The 20,000-nt window shown below is 38.2% G+C and overlaps 1 protein-coding gene across 4 annotated transcripts in view; it reads left to right on the forward strand.

Moving 5' to 3' along the window:
- LOC123513538 (Down syndrome cell adhesion molecule homolog) overlaps window positions 1-20,000 on the forward strand; it is a 75,150-nt gene that overhangs the window by 52,638 nt on the left and 2,512 nt on the right. For all 4 annotated transcript variants that reach the window (XM_045270769.1, XM_045270768.1, XM_045270767.1 and 1 more), the window contains exons 4-6: window positions 5,125-5,335; window positions 7,491-7,618; window positions 8,681-8,852. In XM_045270769.1, the coding sequence (XP_045126704.1) occupies window positions 5,125-5,335; window positions 7,491-7,618; window positions 8,681-8,852 (511 nt within the window). The remainder of the gene's footprint in view (window positions 1-5,124; window positions 5,336-7,490; window positions 7,619-8,680; window positions 8,853-20,000) is intronic.

The raw sequence follows: 20,000 nt of genomic DNA on the forward strand, positions 1-20,000 counted from the left end.
TCTCTCTCTCTCTCTCTCTCTCTCTCTCTCTCTCTCTCTCTCTCTCTCTCTCTCTCTCTCTCTCCAGTCAGTTCAGGATTTTTGTGACTTTTTCTCAATCTCGTTTCTGTATTTTTTAACTTGGATTTTCTTCTATCCCCATGGATTCTGACTCTCTCTCTCTCTCTCTCTCTCTCTCTCTCTCTCTCTCTCTCTCTCTCTCTAAAATTTTGTTTCTACCTTTCCATTTGTGCTTCCTTCTCTCTGTCTGTCTCTCTCTCTCTCTCTCTCTCTCTCTCTCTCTCTCTCTCTCTCTCTCTCTCTCTCTCGAATCGGTCAGTAAATGTTTCTCCAAGCGAGCAGTGTTAGTGTGAGCCGCGCCTCTTGTTCGTCATGTTCCTCTAAATATGACTCTCGTCTTGAGGTATTTTTTCCTCTCTACCATTGGATGATACCATTTTCTTCCGCGTAGAGAAGGGGACAGAAAAAAGGAAAAATGTTATGTATATCCTGTAACTAGAAATGAAGAGGTAGGGGAATATATATCTTCTAATTAGAATACAAACGAAAGGAAATAAATAAAGGACAGCTTGAAAGAAGGATAGAAAAAGGAAAAATCTTATGAAATGCCTGTAACTAGAAATGAAGAGATGGGAAAATAGATATCTCCTAATTAGAATACAAACGAAAGGAAATGAATAAAGGGCAGCTTTTAACCATTTTACGTGGAAAGAAGGGATAAAAAGGAAAAAGAAATCTTATGAAAAGCCTGTAACTAGAAATGAAAATATAGGGAAATATATATCTCATAATTAAAATACAAACTAAAGGAAATAAGTAAAGGATAGTTTTTAACCAGACAAGAACGGAAAAGGAAAAAACAAGGAAATGGATCTGAAAACAAAACTTCCTATAACTTTTCTTGTTAAAGCTTTTTCGTTTTCTTTCTATAAATGGAAGAGGATGACTAATGAATTACAAAACTTTAATGGGAAGGATAATACAAACGACAAAAGCTACAAAAAAAAAAAAATGCTAAATAAATAGAAGCATAATATATTTTTTCTAATGTTTATGTTAGTTTGATAGGAAGGATAACACGAGACAAAAGTTACAAAAAAATGCTAAATAGATAGAAGCATAATATATTTTTTGTAATGTTTATATTTTTCTAACGTGCAAGGAGTGAAGAAAGAAAGAAAATCCTGAAAAGAATGTCAAGATAAATAATAATAAAAGAAAATGACTAAGATAGCAAGACAATCCATTTTTTCAGATATTCCCATGTTCTTTTTTGATGTGAAAGAGAGAAAACGTGACTGAAGAGAAAAAAAAATGAAGAAATATAAACGAGATACTATTTTTCTGACCTTCACTTCTCTTTTTAAATGTACGTTTTAAAAAGAAGAAATAGTGAAGAAAAATATAAGAAAATACTGAACAAAACTTCCGAGAAACGCTATCTTTTTCCATACCACACACACACACACACACACACACACACACACACACACACCCACGTATTTAATGACGATGCATGGTGATAATTAAAGCAGTCATTATCTTCTGTAGTGTGTCATTCTGGTATCTATTACATAATTATTACACACCACCTTTTCATGATTAGACCGTGACACGCTTTTGTTATATTGGGTGATTAGCGTGGGAATGAATCACACTCATCCCCGCTGACAATACATTTAAGGCGCGTCATTCATCTCTGGAATAATCATTGAAAAAGTCTGCTATTACTTTTTAAGCCTCCCAGCCGCCCAAGGTCTACACTGTCCGTCACCTTCAAAGATGCAGTTCAGTTTTAAAAAGTTATTGGTATTTCTAGCTTTCTGTTTTGCCGTGTTTTGTTTTGCTTTATTTTTCTGATTGGTCTTTTACTCCTTCTCCTCGTATTCCTCCTCCTCCTCTCCCTCCTATTCTTCTTTTTCTTTTCCTTTCTGTTTCTGTTTCTCTTTGTCTTCCTCTTCCTCCTCCTCCTTCTCTTCCTCTTCTTGTTTCTCCTTCTCCTTTCCCTCTTCCTTTTCTTCCTTCTCCTCCTCCTCCTCTTCTTCCTCTTCCTCTCCTCCTCCTCCTACTTTTCCTCTTTCTCTTTCTATTTCTCTTCCTCCTCTTCTTCTTTCTCCTCCTCCTCCTCCTCCTCCTCCTCCTCCTCCTCCTCCTCCTCCTCCTCCTCCTCCTCCTCCTCCTCCTCTTCTTCCTTCTCCACTGTCTCTCACCTCCATCAAAGAGAATAAAATACTTCTCCTTCTGTGTATCCTCTTCCTTCATTGTCTCCCACCTTCACTGAAAAGAAAAAAAAGAAAAAAAAAGAAAAAAGACAAAGTAGATATATTGATAAAAAAAAAATTACTTCAGACTTTTTATTACTAGAAAGTATATATTTTTAATTCTCTTCACGTGCACTGAATGAATGAATGAATGAATGAATAAAAAAAAAGAAAAATACTTCATCTCACTTCAACTAAACAATGCACTCTGACTGTCTTTCAATTTTCACTCAAGGACAATTGGTCGCTTTCACCTTTCCTCGCAGTGCAAAGCTTTCCTTCCTTCCTTCTGTCTGTCTTGGATCAATCAAAGGTGTAAAGAAGGAGAGGAGTGAGAAGGAAAAGAAAAAGAAGAATATGAAGAGGGAGGAAAAGGAGAAGAAAGAGAGTGTGAAGAGAAAGAAGAGTGTGAAGAAAAAAGAAGAGTATGATTAAGTGTATGAAGAAGAAGAGTATGAAGAAAAGTATTAAGATGAAAAAGGGTTTGAAGAAGAAGAAGAAGAAGACTTAATATTAGAGAGATAGATAACATATAGGTACTTCCTGCCCTTGCCGCGCCCCCTACTGCTCAACCCTCGCCAACACTGGTATCTGAAAACCTCACCATTAAAAAGCAACCAAAATTTACCGATAAAAAAATTCCACGCCACTCACGAAAAAAGTTGAAGAGAAGACAAGAACACACACACACACACACACACACACACACACACACACACACACACACACACACACACACGAGCAAGCCCCACCACTCTTCAATCAGGGCGAAGTAATTATTTTATGTGTAATCTATTGCATGTCTGTGAGTCGAGCAGGAGCATTTAACATTATCTACCTTCATCATTAGGACACGTGGAACACAAAACCCGTCGATCCATTTGCTCACTTCAATCTGCGGTGAGGGGAATGACGGCATGATCTTCCTTTGTTTATCCCGCACTCTAAAGTAAATTGAAGGAAATCTCTCTTTTTCTCTATTTCTTTTAGTTCTGCGTAACCTTCGTGCATTATGAAGATGAAAGCACGTGTCTCCGCCCCACAGGTGACGCAAAACACCTGTTAATGATTCTTCCATCGCCTCATTAGCAACGCCGGAAACTCTCGCTTAGGGAATAAACACTGTGGGCTTATGTTCTTCATCAAGGTAAAGCGATCCCACGCACGCACGCGCACATGTAAAGGAAAAGAATAAAGAAAAAAAAGATATGAGAGCTTTCCTCGCAACACACTTTTCCTCAGTACACATAAATACCAACGTACGTTCGAAAAAAAAAGAAAAGAAAGGAAAAAACATGCACACAAAAATCGACATAACAAAAGACGAACATAGAAAATAGGAAAAATAACACACACACACACACACACACACACACACACACACACACACACACACACACACACTTTAGGCATTCATACCTTATTTCGTAATTCATGTAATCATGCATCCATATTTCCCTGGCCCTCTGCAACCCTAATCGTTTTTTTAATTCCTACATTCATATTTTTAGTTGCCTCTGTTATTTTCATCTGAGAGGCAACATTGGTACCCTCGTCGTCCCTGTAACCTGACACACACACACACACACACACACACACACACACACACACACACACACACACACACACACACACACACACACACACATACTACCCTCTTTCACCACCCTCACTCTTTCAGTGTTAAATATTTTCTTTTTCATAGCCCATTAAGATTTTTCGGACTCAACTTAGTACAAAAGTATATTATCTAATTTTGTAACCTAGGTATAAAAAAAAATAAGACATTCTCCTTTCCTCTATACGTCCATGCAAACTATATTCATTTACTACTCTCAATGTTACAAGACTTAAGAAAAACACTAAGAGCATCTAAAACACACGTGCTACATAAATTACCTGATCTATTCTATTACACCACGACCCTCTACAGTGTATTAAATGTTACCAGAAGACCAACGAAAGTAAGGAGTTATGGAAATCATGAAGTGCAGCAAAAACAAACCTCATATTTCACTTTACTCTGTTCCACCCCTCACAGGCTTCATGGACAAGACACTGAGACATGAGTTGAGTTGTTGGGTTTTGAAATGGCTTTCCCTGACGTGTGCCTTCTCACTGTCTGAGTTTTCTGTTTTCTTTTCTCTCTAGTCTTCTCTTATTACCGAAAATCTATTTAGTGTTTTCTTTGCGTCTTCAGAATACTCGTATATATTAAGGAAAACAAACAGAATAGTGCATAACAAGACGATAAGAGTGGAAGGGTGAAGGGAACCACAAACTGCAATGAAAGCACACGTTACATGTTACTCTACCATGTTCCATTCCTCTCAGACGTCACAGATATGACACCGGAAACTTCTATGCTAATGAGAATGTCACCAAAGGACTTTAACTGTGAAAAAATTAAAGAATGCAAAAGAAAAAATAACAATGAATATATACGGTCTTCATTTCTATTCCTCTCAAACTTCACAGATAAGACACTGGAAACTTCTACACTGCTGAGAATATTACCACCAGACTATAACTGTGAAAGAAAAAAAAAAAAGAAAGAAAAAAAAACAATGAAAATATACGGTCTTCATTTCTATTCCTCTCTAATTTCTGTTCCTCTGAAACTTCACAGATAAGACACTGGAACCTTCTACACCACTGAGAAAGTTACCAAAGGACTATAACTGTAAAAAAAAGAAGAAACAAACCACAATGAAAATATACGTTCTCCATCTTCCTCTTATCTATATTGCCTCAGATTTCACAGATAAGGCACTGGAACCTTCTACACTGCTAAACCGTGAAAGAAATATAAAAAAACAAATCTCACTGGAAATATTTGTTCATCAATTCTTATTCCTTACAGGTTTCATGGATAAGACACCGCGACCTCCACGTTCTGACTGTCGGTTCCTTCACCTTCACCAACGACGCTCGCTTCTCCGCCTACCGGGACCAAAACACCGGGGACTGGGTGCTGGTGCTGAGAAACCCCGAACCCTCAGACTCCGGCCAGTATGAGTGTTCCATCTCCACTAAGCCTGTCACCGCTATTACCGTCAAACTGCAGGTGGTGGGTGAGTAGTGTGTGTGTGTGTGTGTGTGTGTGTGTGTGTGTGTGTGTGTGTGTGTGTGTGTGTGTGTGTGTGTGTGTGTGTGTGTGTGTGTGTGTGAGGGAAGGGAGGGTAAAAATGAGGTTTGCAGTGACTGTTTATCGTGACTTAGGTGGTGGTGGTGGTGGTGGTGGTGGTGGTGTGTGTGTGTGTGTGTGTGTGTGTGTGTGTGTGTGTGTGTGTGTGTGTGTGTGTGTGTGTGTGTGGCGAGGACGGAGGGAGGCGTGGAGAGCAACATCAGCTCACCAGTACCTCAGAATGCGATTAACGTGAGGCTGCAGGCTGTGATTCCAAGGAAGGTTGACGCGGTGAGAGGATGCAGGTTTGGAGCTACTACTCTCCGGCGCATGAAAAAAAAGTGTGAATGGAAGAACAACTCATTGAAAACCAAACCGACGTAATACAAAGAATAAAAAAGACAATTATTTCACCGCTAAATTACAGGAATGGTTGAGGTGAGTAGAATTTAAAGCCACAACACTCAGGCAGAAGTAAGTAAAGCAATGTTGATGGACGGAGGACAGGTAGCAAACCAAGAGGAAACTAATACACAGATGCAAGTCACAGAAGTTCACCATTTCACTGTTGAATGAAAGGAATGGTTGATGTGATAAGAGGAGGTGTGTTTAAAGCTGCAACACACAGGCACGAGTTAGCAAAGCAACGTTGATGGAAGGAACACAACTCGTAACACGAACTTAAAAATAGAAGGAAAACCATCACAAAAGTAAGCCATTTCACTAGCAAACAAAACATTTCCTAATTACCAAGTACACCTTTCATGTGCTTGTAGTTATGAGTCTTGCTGGAAAAACACAGAAAACTAACCTATTCTTTACTATTTTTCTCATATCTAAGCAAATTTCCAGTGCTTTCTAGGCTAACCAAAGACAAGCACAGCAATAAAAGGATTGAGATCAAAGGTGGGAAAAATATGTACTCAAAACAAGACCAGTTACCTGTGACATGCAAAGTAATTAAAGAGTCAAGGCCTTGTTGCTTCAGGTGAGGCTGGAATGGCGGGGAAAGTGGTGCTAGTGGTGGTGATGGTGGTGGTGTTGCAAAGTTATAAAGACTGGAAGGGGCGAGAAGGAAGAATGGAAGGTGGAAAGTTAGGAAGTTACAAAGGGTCGAAGAAAGGAGGCAAGGATGGCGGGAAGGAGGGATAGAAGATCAGAAGGAAGGAAGGAAGGAAAGGTAGGTCACAAAGAAGGAAGGAAGGAAGGAAGGAAGGAAGGAAGGAAGGAAGAAAGGAAGGATGTAATTAATAAAAGAAGGGAAGGAAAAGAGGGAAGGATGTAAGAAAGGAAAGGAAGAAAGGAAGAAAAGAAGGATGAAATTAAAGAAAGAAACAAGAGAAAGAAGGAAGGGAGGAAGGAAAGAAGGAAGAAAGAATGAAAAGAAGAAATAAAAAAAGAAAGGAAGGCATGAAGAAACGAAGGAAGCAAGCAAGAAAGGAAATAAAAAAAAACTTGAATATATGAGTGGAAGAGTGAGTAAATGAAAGAAGCGTGAGTGAGATTAGTACGAAGGTGTGCAAAAGAATAAACAAAGAAAATGAGTGCGAGAAAACGTGAATGAATAAATGAAATACGTAATGAGTGAATGGAAGACTAGGATGAATAAAATGAGCTGAGTGAGTGAGTGAGTGATGATGATGATGATGATGATGATGATGATGATGATGATGATGATGTTTGTTTGTTTAATATGTTGCTACTCTTCCATTTTAATGTCTGGGTTGGCTGAAATAATCATGTGTCTATTTTTTTGTTTTGGCATAATTTACTTAATTACCGTACGTGTTTGTTTGTGTGTGTGTGTGTGTGTGTGTGTGTGTGTGTGTGTGTGTGTGTGTGTGTGTGTAGTACATGCAACCATTTAACAAACCTAATTAAAACATACACACAACAATACACACATATACAGGATTCGCATTACCAATTAAAGCAACACACACACACACACACACACACACACACACACACACACACACACACACACACACACACACACACATCAAAGATATTGCCACCAACTCACATCTGTTCATATTAATTTTACATAAAACCAGCAATTAGCAAGACCAGGTGAACCGCAGTGTACCTATCCCCTGCAGTACCCACGGTGGAGCTGCTGGGGGGCGGGGCAGTGTACCTGGACCGCGGCAGTACCCTGAACCTCACCTGTATGGTACACTTCAGCCCTACACCACCTGACTTCATCTTGTGGTACCATAGAGACAAGGTACAGTATTCTCTCTCTCTCTCTCTCTCTCTCTCTCTCTCTCTCTCTCTCACACTCGTACTTATAATCAAGGAAAAACCTAAACCCACGTCACATTTCCACAATTTTCTCTTTATTTTAAAATTTCCCCTTCTTTACAATTCTCCTTCTCTCGGCTCTAATTTTTCTTTGATATTCCTTTAATCTGTGCAGGCGAGTTATTTCTCTTCCTTGCTTCTTCTTCGCCATTCCTTTACACATTCGCTCCCATTTCCATCTCCGGCATTACCCATCATTACCCGGACTAGCGCGCATTTTCCTCCCTTATTATACTCTTTTAAGTCTCCCTCATCCTCAAATAGCCCTTTTAGCAACCACACTTAAACCTCCCTCCCCTTACTCCCACTTCCTCCTGATACCCGCTCTCCACCACCTCCACCACCACCACCACCACCACCACCACCACCACCACCTCCTCCTCCTTCTCCTCTTCCTCCACCACTCCACTCCACTCCTCCCACATGCACTTCCAACTTCTCTGCCTCCTCCTCCTCCTCCTCCTCCTCTCTCATGGGTCTTTAACATTCTTAGCCTTCATTTCTTTCTCCTTTTCTCTTACAAAGTTCTGTTTCTTTATTCTATATTTTCTGTTATCTATCATTCTTTTCTTGTCTCTTCACGAAACTCTTCTCTACGTATGCAATTTTCTCCTTTAGTTGTTCCTTCCCCCCAAGTCGTTGTCTTCTGCTATCAATATTGCCACTATCTTTCTTTCTACTTCGACTCTGGCCAATTTTCGACCCTCGTCCACCATTCCTCACTTCAGAGTTTGCCCAATGATGAAAACGTCCATTCATTTCACGCAGCCACCCATTAACCACCCAACGAGCCTTCAACTACCTTTTATCTCACCGCCAATACTCACTAGAGACATGCAACTACTCACTGCCTCACTGCACCAACACCACCACCACTAGCACTACCACTAGCACTCTCCACCTACACGCACCTCCATCTCTCCTCACCACTGCACAACAGGCCTCTAACTCCCTGCATTCCCTTCCCGGTGCATGACTCTCCCAGCTCGTGAATTACGGTCAGCCTGGACGCAACATTAGTGTGAAGACTGAGCACTTCGAGGACACCACCCGCTCCTCCCTGCTGGTTGAGAACGCCACCACTTGGGACTCCGGGGTTTATTCCTGTAAGCCCTCCAACGCTAAACGAGCTTCCATCAAGGTTCACGTCCTCACCAGTAAGTCTTGTTTGTGTGTGTGTGTGTCTGTAAGGTTCTCTAGTCGGTTGGCTGGTTGGTTGGCTTTCACTTGCACTTTCTCTCTCTCTCTCTCTCTCTCTCTCTCTCTCTCTCTCTCTCTCTCTCTCTCTCTCTCTCTCTCTCTCTCTCTAACAACTTTTCTTCTCGAACCACTTCACCAATCATGTTTTTAGTTTTGTTTTTAGGTTTTCTTATTTATTTCTAATCTCACTTGTGCTAAACGGGAACAAGTATTATCTGTCTGTTTGTCTGTCTGTCTGTCTGTCTGTCTGTCGGTCTGTCTTTTCGGCCACTTGACAAATTAGGCTTAAACATTTTTTATATATATATATTTTTTTTTCTGTGCGATCGTTTAATATTCCAAGTCTTCTGCTAGACGGGCATTTATTAAGGTATAAATGCTCACTAATAAGTTTCTCTCTCTCTCTCTCTCTCTCTCTCTCTCTCTCTCTCTCTCTCTCTCTCTCTCTCTCTCTTAATCTTCCAATCCTTCAAGTTTCCTGCGTCTTTATAAATCCTACGATCTTTATTATTTTGAGTTTTCGAGAGCCAAGGGTAGTACTTCACCTCCTTACAGTCCTTCACATATTTCGTAGCTCAAGACTCCACGTGCCTCTTTTCATAGGTCAAGTCCTCGTGTCTTCTCAATTTAAGTAGCGTTTCATTATTCACAGCGCTCTTTATACGTGATATTTGCTCAAAGTATTAATTTCTCATAATCTTTCACGTGTTCTTTCATTCCCACACCTCTCTTTTTTTTTCTACTGTTGCCTCTGACATCTCTTTATTTCCTCCTTATCCTTTTATGTCACTTTTTTTTTTCAAGTCTCGCTCTGCTACTTCAATGCTCTACCAATCCATACGTCTCTTTCTCTCTCTCTCTCTCTCTTTCTCTGCTGTTGCCTCTGACATCTCTTTATTTCCTCCTTATCCTTTTATGTCATTTTCCTCAAATCTCGCTTCTCTTCTTCGCTACTTAAATGATTCTCTTGTACTCTACCAACCATACGTGTCTCTTTTTTTTTCTACTGTTGCCCTGACATCTCTTTATCTCCTTATCCTTTTCAGTCATTTCTTCAAGTCTCGCCTATCTTCTATCTTCTCAGCTACTTCAATGCTTCTCTGGTACTCTCCTATCCCACACTCCCTTTCAAAAGTCTCGTACCACTCTTCCACGTGCACTCCTCTCACACACATATTCCTTTTTTTTCCCCTTCAGTTAATCACCTTTCAGTTTTACATACTTCGTTCTCACACTCTTACACTCTTCTACTCTCCTCTCTCACAGAACACTCCAGATTTCCCTGCCGCACTTCTCAAACCCCTCCCTTTCTACACTCTCCCCTTGTAAACTCCTCCTCTTCCTCTCCCCTCTCCCCTGCAGCTTACGTCTCAAGACCTCCCATAAGAGTTCTAATTTTGCCTCCATTAACCTCAGTCTTCATACCTGGAAAAGTTGCTAAGCTTTGCACATTTTTTTTGCAGTCCATTTTATCTTATGCTACATCGCCAGCTTTAGTAACTTGTAGTCCCGCACACCATAAAAAGAGAGATTTTCTGAAAGCCTGGTTGGTAAAAATGATCGTCTTCCCGTTTTCATTATCAAATCCCCACATCGTGCTTTTCAATTTGGGTCCATTAAGGAATCGTGTTTACTGGTTCGCGGTTCACTGTTTCTTCTTTGGTTTTTCTATTTATTTCTCATTTTTTATTCTTTTTTTTTATGATTTATGTTCATACTGGTGTTTCTACTTATTTTTTTTTCTCATTTTTCTGTGATTTAGATTTTTTGTTCTTCCTTTCTTTTGTATGATTCTGTGTGTCTCTTTTCGTTGCCCTATGATTCTGTGTTACTTTCCTAATTTTAGTGTGATATTCCGTTGTTTTCTTCACTTTTGATAACATTCTTGCGTCAATTTTGTCTTTATTTTTACAGTATTTCATCTCCCTCTCTCCTTTGCTGTACCTTCTTGTTCCTCCTCCTCGTTTTCTACGCCTGTCTATTTCTTGTTTGTTTTTGCAGTATTTCCTCTTCATATTTTTTTTTCTTTTTGCTCCTTGTTGTTCCTCCTCTTCGTGTCTTCTTCTCTGCACCTTCTTGTTCATTTTCTTAGTTTCCTATCCCTGTGTCTGTTTCCTCTTTCTTTTTATTTTATTTCCTCTTTGTGTCTTTTTCTTCATTTTCTTTGTTTTCTATCCCTGTGTCTATTTTTGTTTCTCTTTATATCTTCTTCATGTCTTCTTTTTCATCACCTTCCTTGTTCCTCCTCGTCGTGTTTTTTTTCAGTATTTTCTCTTCATGTCTTCTTTTTCTTCACCTTCTTGATCCTAATCGTCGTTTTCTATAATTCTGTGCCCATTTCGAGGTTGTTTTTACTTTATTTCTTCTCCGTTTTCTCTTTTTTCTTCACCTTGTTCCTTCTCATTGTTTTCTATCTAGTTTGTGTTCATTTTTTACTTTATTTCTTCTTCGTTTCCTCTTCTCTTCACCTTGTTCCTCCTCGTCGTTTTCTATAACTCTGTGTCCCTGTCTTGTATTTTTCGACGAGTCACGAATCAGGGCGCCTCCAAAACTTAAGTGGCGGCAAAGTTTCCCAGCAGAGAGTTACGTGCAGTGTTGTGCTTTGACCCCTTGATGGTTTCGCTGCCCCGACTTCCCTTTAAGCTTAATGAAAAGGTTCGCTGCAAGTTTAGCTTATGATTTTGAACCGCGCTATTGGCAGTAAAGTGAATGATCCGAGTAATTTGATTATTTGTGATGCGTGTGCCTGGTTTTAGCTCGTCAAATCGTTAAGGAATGTTTATGTGAAGTAGTAACAGTTAGAACATACGAGCAGAGGTAGATAAGTAGGTAAGAACACATGGGAAGCAACAACAAGTCATCAAACTTATATATCTACCATTCTGACCCATAAATTTGTCTAATCTTATAAAATTTCCTACAGTAATGATTTTTTTTTACATTCATATATTCTAAAACTAATGTATTCTTTTATGTTCCTCGGAATTCACCATTAAGCCCGAAGCAATTATTTTTAGCCTTATTACCTTGATTACTGACACCAGGAACACTATCATTATAAGTCAAAGGGTCCACAAAACAGCGCAGGAATGCAAGTCAAGGCTAATCACAGTTAATGCCTCAAACTACAGAGTAAAACAACGCAAGACTGACACATAAATAAATAGAAAACGAAGAGGACGAATAAAAAAATAATAAAGACAAAGAGGAAATGATGAAAAATAAGAAACATGAAAAAGATATTAGGTAGTGATGAAAAAAACGTAAAATTATAAAAAAAGTGAAAAAAACAACAAAATCACAGGAATACAAAGAAAAGGCAAAAAAAAAAAAAACCGAGGAAAAGCACAAAAATAACAGAGAATTGAGGAGAAAAAAAATAAGAAAACTAGAAAACAAAAAGAAAAAAAAAACAGGGAGAGACAAAAGAAAAAAAAAGATCATAGGAAATTTAGAATAAAAAAAAAACACACTAAGAAGGATTACCAAAAACACTAATCTAAAAAAAAGGAGAAAAAAAAAAACGAAACTCCCAAAAAGAACCATAGAAAAATAGAACGAAAGCACAAGAAACGCTGAACAACGAACCAACGAACTAAGGTACACTTTGACGCAACGAGAAGTACGGGTAATGTTTTAGTTTGACGTCATTACTTACAAAATAAATGAATAAATAAATGAAACTATACAGGAGAGTAAATATTATGAGTAAAATGTCCGAGTTTAATGTCTTCCTACCATGACGCGTTTTCCTATTCATTTTACTTACTAAATGGTGATTTTATTCAGCTTCAGATATTTATGTGGGGATTCAAATACTGAAGACTTTGGCCATCAACCCTTTCAGTACTGGAAGACATTTTTATCATGAATTTTTGGTGTGATTAGGCGATTTTATTTACATTAGGAAGTGTCTATGGAGGTCAGAAGATTAATAGCCAGAGTCTTCACTATTTTAAACCCCACTTAAGTTTCTGAAGCTGTATAAAAGTGTCAGATAGTAACTAGAATGAATATGAAAACGCGTCATGGTACTGAAGGGGTTAATCTTCTGACTTCCATAGAGCCTTTCCAATCTAAACAAAATCGTTCAATCATACCCAAACTTGTATATAAAAAAGCGTTTTAATACTGAAGGGATTAAAATACACACTGATATTTCAATGTGCGTTTAGATAAGTACTCCATATTATGCTTTAGCGTACAAGAAGGGGGGGTGCGGCTTGGTACAGTGGAACCATGCGTGCCTTGCGGTCCGAGGGGTCTCCAAGCACACGGTTTCGAATCCTGTCCACGGTCCGAGTGTAGGTTGGACTTCCTCACTCGGGGCAACGGTTTCCTAGCGGGTGGGCTTTGAGATAGGAGGTGCCCCAAAAAGTATCCCCTTCAGCCCAGAAATGCCCGTGAAAAGCCCACATGGTATAAATAAAAAATTATGAAAAAAAGAAAAAAATTGTAAAAATAAGGTTAAGAAATGGCTCTGAATTTACAAACTTAAACTTCTATTTTATTATTTTTTCTTTACGGCTTTTTATTCAGTTTTTTTACTTTTTTATTTATTTTTTCTATTTATTTTTTATCTATTCCTTTATTTTTCTATTTATTCAATTTTTATCTATTTCTTTATTTTTCATTGATTTTTTTTATTAGTTATTTAAGCCTTTATTAGTTATTTTTCTTCAGTGGGATTTTTTTTTCTCTGCTTCAATGAGTCTTTTTCCTACTCCAGTGTCTTTTTTTCCCTCAGTGATAATTTTTCCCTTCTACTGTTTTTCCTTTAATTAGTCTTTTTCCTTCAATAGTTCTTTTGTTCTTATAGTGGCTTTCTTTCATATTGGTGGGCCTTTTTTTACCGTTTTCTTTTCCCTTCAATAAGACTTTTTTTTTTTTTGCTTCAGTAGACCTTTTTTATTCGCTCATTTCTTTTTTTCCCTTCATTGTGTTTTTTTTTCTCCAATGGACCTTTTCTTCCCTACAAGGTTAGCTTTTATATTTTCCCTTCAGCTGGCATTTTCCCCCTTCATTGTGCTTTTTCCTCAACTGCAACTTTTCCCTTTTTCATTGTATTTCATCACGCTGCCTTTTCCAGTTCCTCCATTTTCACTTTTTCCTTTCCTTTCTTTTCGTTGCCTGCAGTTAGAACTCGACATTTCAAAAAACAATAAGACAAAAACAGTAACATCCACGTGTAATCACAACTGCTGCTTCCTTTAATAAAAAAAAAACACCCTCTCAGATTTCCTTCTCCCTCACGAATCACTAGAAAACAAAGGAAATCACTGACACATGATCCCCAGAAGAGCGAAACAAAAGCTACACAATTTCTCTCTTTTTGCGTATAACTCTGGTGTAATAACGGAGCGGCGTTCCCATGTTCGACTCCAACTGCATAATAATAATGCTATAAAAATCCAATGAACCGTGTCGTTGTTGTCGTCTAAATATGGCAAGCAGATTGACACTTTTACGATCACTTGCCATGGGACACGGAAAGTACGGGTAAATATCGGAAAACTCCACAACACTGAGCTAAATAACAGAGCTAGATAAAGGATAACTTAATGACGAGGAACGAAATGAACTCAATCACACAGAACTAGACAATGTAGAATTAGAAAAAAAAGCGCAAAACTGAATAGCACGTAATGAAATAACACGATTAAATAACAAAGAACAAAACGACATAGAACTGTTTTAATACTCGAATTCGTCCTCAGAATAGATTAAAAAGATACAGATTAGAAAAAAATATATATTCGGTCATTAAGTTCACTCTAAAAGAAAAGAGAAAGAAAAAAAAACTTTGAATTATACAGAATTACGTGGACAGAGAGAGAGAGAGAGAGAGAGAGAGAGAGAGAGAGAGAGAGAGAGAGAGAGAGAGAGAGAGAGAGAGAGAGAGAGAGAGAGAGATTCACGCCATAAGTTACCTTTAAATAGTCACAGTAGACAAGTTTAAGCTTTATGATGGCTCTCCTATATCATAACTTTCATATCTTACTCTCGACACGTATTTCCTTCTGCAAGTAAAAAAAAAAATTAGAGAAAAAAGAAAAAAATCGAACCCCAGTGAAGAAAAAAAAAGTTAATGGATAGATTTAAGCTTTATGCAAATTTAACTACTCTCATATGTCCATTTTAATATTCGAGTGAAATTCATTAGAAGAGAAGCGAAAAGGAAAATCTGGACTCATGAATTTAGTTTCTCAATTTGCTGTTAACAATATTGGAACGTGATCGCGCGGAATAAAAACAAATAAGTGAATGAATAAATTAAGTGAATGAGTAAATTATATAAATGAGGCTGAAATGTTAAGCTCTGTCCTTCATGCCTTCGCTATTCTCTCCTTCAGTCCTTCTCTACTATAGTGTGTCTGCTCTAAAGTGGCTCCTGGATCTCGGTCTGAATGGTGTCCCTAGGAATGCGTGGCTGTCAGATCTTGAGGAAAGCCGTAGTGTGTCGTAAGTGTGCTGATCAACAGACAAGTATCATTCACATCAAATTCAATTATATCATTAACCGTGGTGCAGTGGAACCATGCGTGCTTTGGGGTACGAGGGGTCTCCAAGCGCACAGGTTCGAATCCTGTCCACGGTCCGAGTGTAGGTTGGGCTTCCTCACTCGGGGCAACGGTTTCCTAGCGGGTGGGCTTTGAGATAGAAGGTACCCGAAAAAGTATCCCCTTTAGCCTATAAATTCCCGTGAAAAGCCAACATGGTATAAAAAAAAAAAAACCATGACGCGTTTCCATATTCATTCTGCATACTATTTGGTGATTTTATTCAGCTTCAGAAATTCATGTGGGGGATTAAAATAGTGAAGATTGTGGCCATTAATCTTCTGACCTCCATAAACCTTTCCAAATGTCAATAAAATGGTCTAGTCGTACACAAATCTCAAGGTAAAAATGTGTCCCAGTATTGAAGGGCTTAATAAGCTGCAATATGTTTTAAACCCAGTAGCCACTTTAGAGTAAGACAGACTATAGCAGCATACTATCATAACTCATCTATTTCACTCGATATTTATTTTTTTCCAATGATTATAAATGAGTAAATAAGAGATAAATAAGGATAAATGTAAACCAAGAAAATAAGAAGCTGAATGAAAGAATGATTGAAGAAGTGAACAAGTAAATACTAAGTTAAAACAATATAGAAATTCAAAGTGTTCGCGAACCAGTGCCTTAGCGAAGTGCGTGACAGTGACACGAGTGTACATAGAGAATAAGCGAATATGTTAAGTGATAATATAAGACATAGAGTGACATAACTGATGTGTTGCAGGAGGAATTATCACTAAGAACAGGAACAGTCAGATAGTCGGGTTGGCTTTGAGATACGAGATACCCAAAATACCTCCTTTAGCCCGTCAAAACCCAATGGGAATGTGTTATCTGTATATGTTACGCGGAGTATCAATAAAAAAAAAAAAAACAAGGGAATCCTAACATATCTAAAAGAATACAATCCACTCTGAAAGATAAAAAAGGCAGACAGAAAAAAATATATACCTTCCAAATTTCACCTTCCATTTTTTTTCCATCAATGAGGTAAAATTTGATCGAAAGGAAAGAGAAATAGAATGAAAAAAAAACTAATGCAATCTTTTAAAAAAATCACCGAAATAACACCTTCCACATTTTTTAGTGATTATATATGTAAAAAAAAAAAAAAGAAAAAAAGTAAAAAAAAAGAAAAAAACAAACAAACTACATTTAAGTAAAAAAAAAAAAAAGGAAAATGGAATGTAAGAAAAAAAAAACATCCCCAAAAATCACCGTAACGTCACCTTCACATTTTATTCCAGTAATTAAGCAAAAAGAAAAAAAAAAAAAAAAAAAAAAAAAAAGAAAGTAAAAGAAAATCAAAACAGAAATGCTATAATCCACAAACTCACCGTAACACCTTCCCATATTTTTTTCCCAGTAACAAAGTAAAAAAAAAAAAACTTAATGAAAGAAACATAAACAAAACACTCACGCTACCTTTCAGAGATTCATTGTAACAACACCTCCACATTTTTTTTCCAGTGATAAAAGTAAAAAAAAAAAAAAAAACGAAGAAATAACATAAAGAGAAATACAAATTCGTGCTTACTTTCAAAACCTCACTTCTCAATTTCTGACTAATGATAAGAAAAAAAAAAGAAAAATAGAATGGAAAACAAAAACTCATAACAAAAACACTGAAAGAAAAATACTTGTTACTTTCAGAACTTCATTGTAACACTATTCCAACATCACCTCCCATTTTTTTTACTAATAACAAGAAAAAAACAAGAAAAATAGAATGAAAAACAAAAACTCATAACAAAAACACTGAAAGAAAAACATCTGCTAACCTTTCAGAAGTTCACCCTAACACCATACCAACACCATTCCAATTTCCCAGCAGTATTCATTATCGAACCTAGAGAGAGTTGATGAAGTGTGGCAGCGCAGGCCAGGGAGTTGAAGTGTTAAGGAGGAGGAGAATAAGAACCTGAAGTGATCTCCATAACCATAAATTGTCAAGAAGTCTGGTCATTTGTACCGTCAATGCAACACTTTCTAGCTATTCCCCGAAGCGCAGAAGTCACGCAGTTGAGAGAGAGAGAGAGAGAGAGAGAGAGAGAGAGAGAGAGAGAGAGAGAGAGAGAGAGAGAGAGAGAAAGAGAGATAGACTTAAGAAATAAGAAAACAAAGGAATGAGAGTGGAGAAACCATGTGTGTGTGTGTGTGTGTGTGTGTGTGTTGACTAGCGTGCGTACAAGTGAGGCCAAATGGATGGGTCTAATGGGAGAGAGGGAGAGAGAGAGGGAGAGGGAGAGGGGCGGGGTCTTACTCTTGGGTGAAGGGGAGAAGAAGTTTTTATGGGAGAGAGCGGGATGGAGCTTAGTTAGGGCGGGGGAGAATGATATTTATGACGGGAAGGGGAATGGTACTTAGTCAGGAGAGAGAGAGAGAGAGAGAGAGAGAGAGAGAGAGAGAGAGAGAGAGAGAGAATGTGAGCGAGTGGGCTAGTAAGTGAGCGAGCAAGCAAGAGAGCAAGTGAGCGAGTGACCAAGCGAGCGAGCGAGAGAGCAAGAGAGACAGAAACACAGACAGACAGACAGGCAGACAGACACAACCTAAAGCACTTGACATGTATACATAATTCTATACACACATACATACATACATACATACTTACATAGCCACAGAAAGACTGACATATTGATAGACTGACACAAACAGACTGAGAGAGAGAGAGAGAGAGAGAGAGAGAGAGAGAGAGAGAGAGAGAGAGAGAGAGATGATAGCCATATGCAAGACACATTCATACTGAATTCACGCACGCACACACACACACACACACACACACACACACACACACACACACACACACACACACACACACACAGTCAAGGTAAACAATGCAAGGTGATTGAGTTTTGACCACTGAATTTCACCTTATTCAATCAAAGACGAGGAGGTGAGGGAGGGAGGGAGGGAAGGAGGGGAGGGAAGGAAGAGGAAGGCCAGGGATAAACGGAAGAAAGGAACGAAGGACGGAAGGAGAAGAAAAAAAATACAATAACGGATGATTTGATGGAAGGAGCGACAGAAGGAAGAGAGGAAGGCAGGGAATACAAGAAAGAAGATGGAAAGAAAGGGAGAAATGGAGATATATAGGAACGAAAGGACAAAAATAAAAGTTTGATGGATAGGAGGGAGGGAAATGATGACAGATGGAAAGAAAGGAGAGAAAGAAAGAAAGAAAAAATAAAAAGAAAGAAAAATTAAAGACAAGAGGAAGGAAAGAAGACAAAGACGGTGAGGGAAAGAGAAGAAACGAAAAAAGGAAAGAAAACGCTGAAAGGAGAAAATATTTGCACTTCGAGAGAGAGAGAGAGAGAGAGAGAGAGAGAGAGAGAGAGAGAGAGAGAGAGAGAGAGAGAGAGAGAGAATAGCATACGCATCTAGGGATTAATATAGTGTCTCTCGTCTTAGTGAAGGGAAGGGCGGCGGAATATTATCTTATCGGAAACGTATCAAAATAACAAATAAGAGAAGGGAACGAGAATAAGTGAAATGAGTAAATAAATAGAAAACACCAAAGAAAAGGAAATATTGATGCGATGACGAGCAAAGCACAAACATTCGTGTAAGAAAAGAACAACAAGAGGAGTAGATAAAATAGAAAAGGAAAAGAAAAATAAGGGAAATATTAATGCAATGAGAGGCAGAGAAGGAAAAAAAAACATACATGAAATAAAAGAAAGGAAGAAGAAACAAAATACAAGAAAAACAAACATGGAGAAAGAAGGAAAAAGATGAGAAAAGAAGAGAAAAAAAGAGAAAAAATAGACGAAACCAAAACACTGTAGGTAAAAATAAAAAATAAAAATAAAAATAAAAAATGATATCACTACACATAAAAAAAAACAAGAGAAAAAAAAAATAGTGAACCGTAGAACAAATGAAGAAAACAATCAACCTTGAAACACCAATTTCTCACCAAACAAAAAAGAAAAAAAAAAAAAAAAAAAAATGAAAAGTCAAAATGTCAAAATGTTATGACCCAATGCTAAAATTCAGAGGGAAGGGGGAAAAGGGGTTAGAGGGGAGAAAAGGGGAAGAGAAAGGGGAGAGGGAGGAAAGGAGTGTGTACATAAGGTGAGAGAGGAAAGGTGGGAGAGGTAATTAACTTGCACGTGCAGGGAGGTAAGTGTTTAACATTCCATAGTGTGAGAGAGAGAGAGAGAGAGAGAGAGAGAGAGAGAGAGAGAGAGAGAGAGAGAGAGAGAGAGAGAGAGAGAGAGAGAGAGAGAGAGAGAGAGAGAGAGAGAGAGAGAGAGAGAGAGAGAGAGAGAGAGAGAGAGAGAGACACAAGCTATAACATGACATAATGAAACAAAAAGAAAAACTAGAAATGAAGCAGAAAAGAAAAACTAAAGCGAGAGAGAGAGAGAGAGAGAGAGAGAGAGAGAGAGAGAGAGAGAGAGAGAGAGAGAGAGAGAGTGGGTGTGTGTACAAGGCACAAAGGAAGACAAAAGAATAATAGCAAGAAAGAAAGCAGAAAGAACAGACATAATAATACATAAAAGATGAAAAAAGAAAAAAAAAGAATGGAAGAGAGAA

This window comes from Portunus trituberculatus, chromosome 36, assembly GCF_017591435.1.
Source record: "Portunus trituberculatus isolate SZX2019 chromosome 36, ASM1759143v1, whole genome shotgun sequence".
In the NCBI taxonomy this organism is placed as follows: domain Eukaryota; kingdom Metazoa; phylum Arthropoda; class Malacostraca; order Decapoda; family Portunidae; genus Portunus; species Portunus trituberculatus.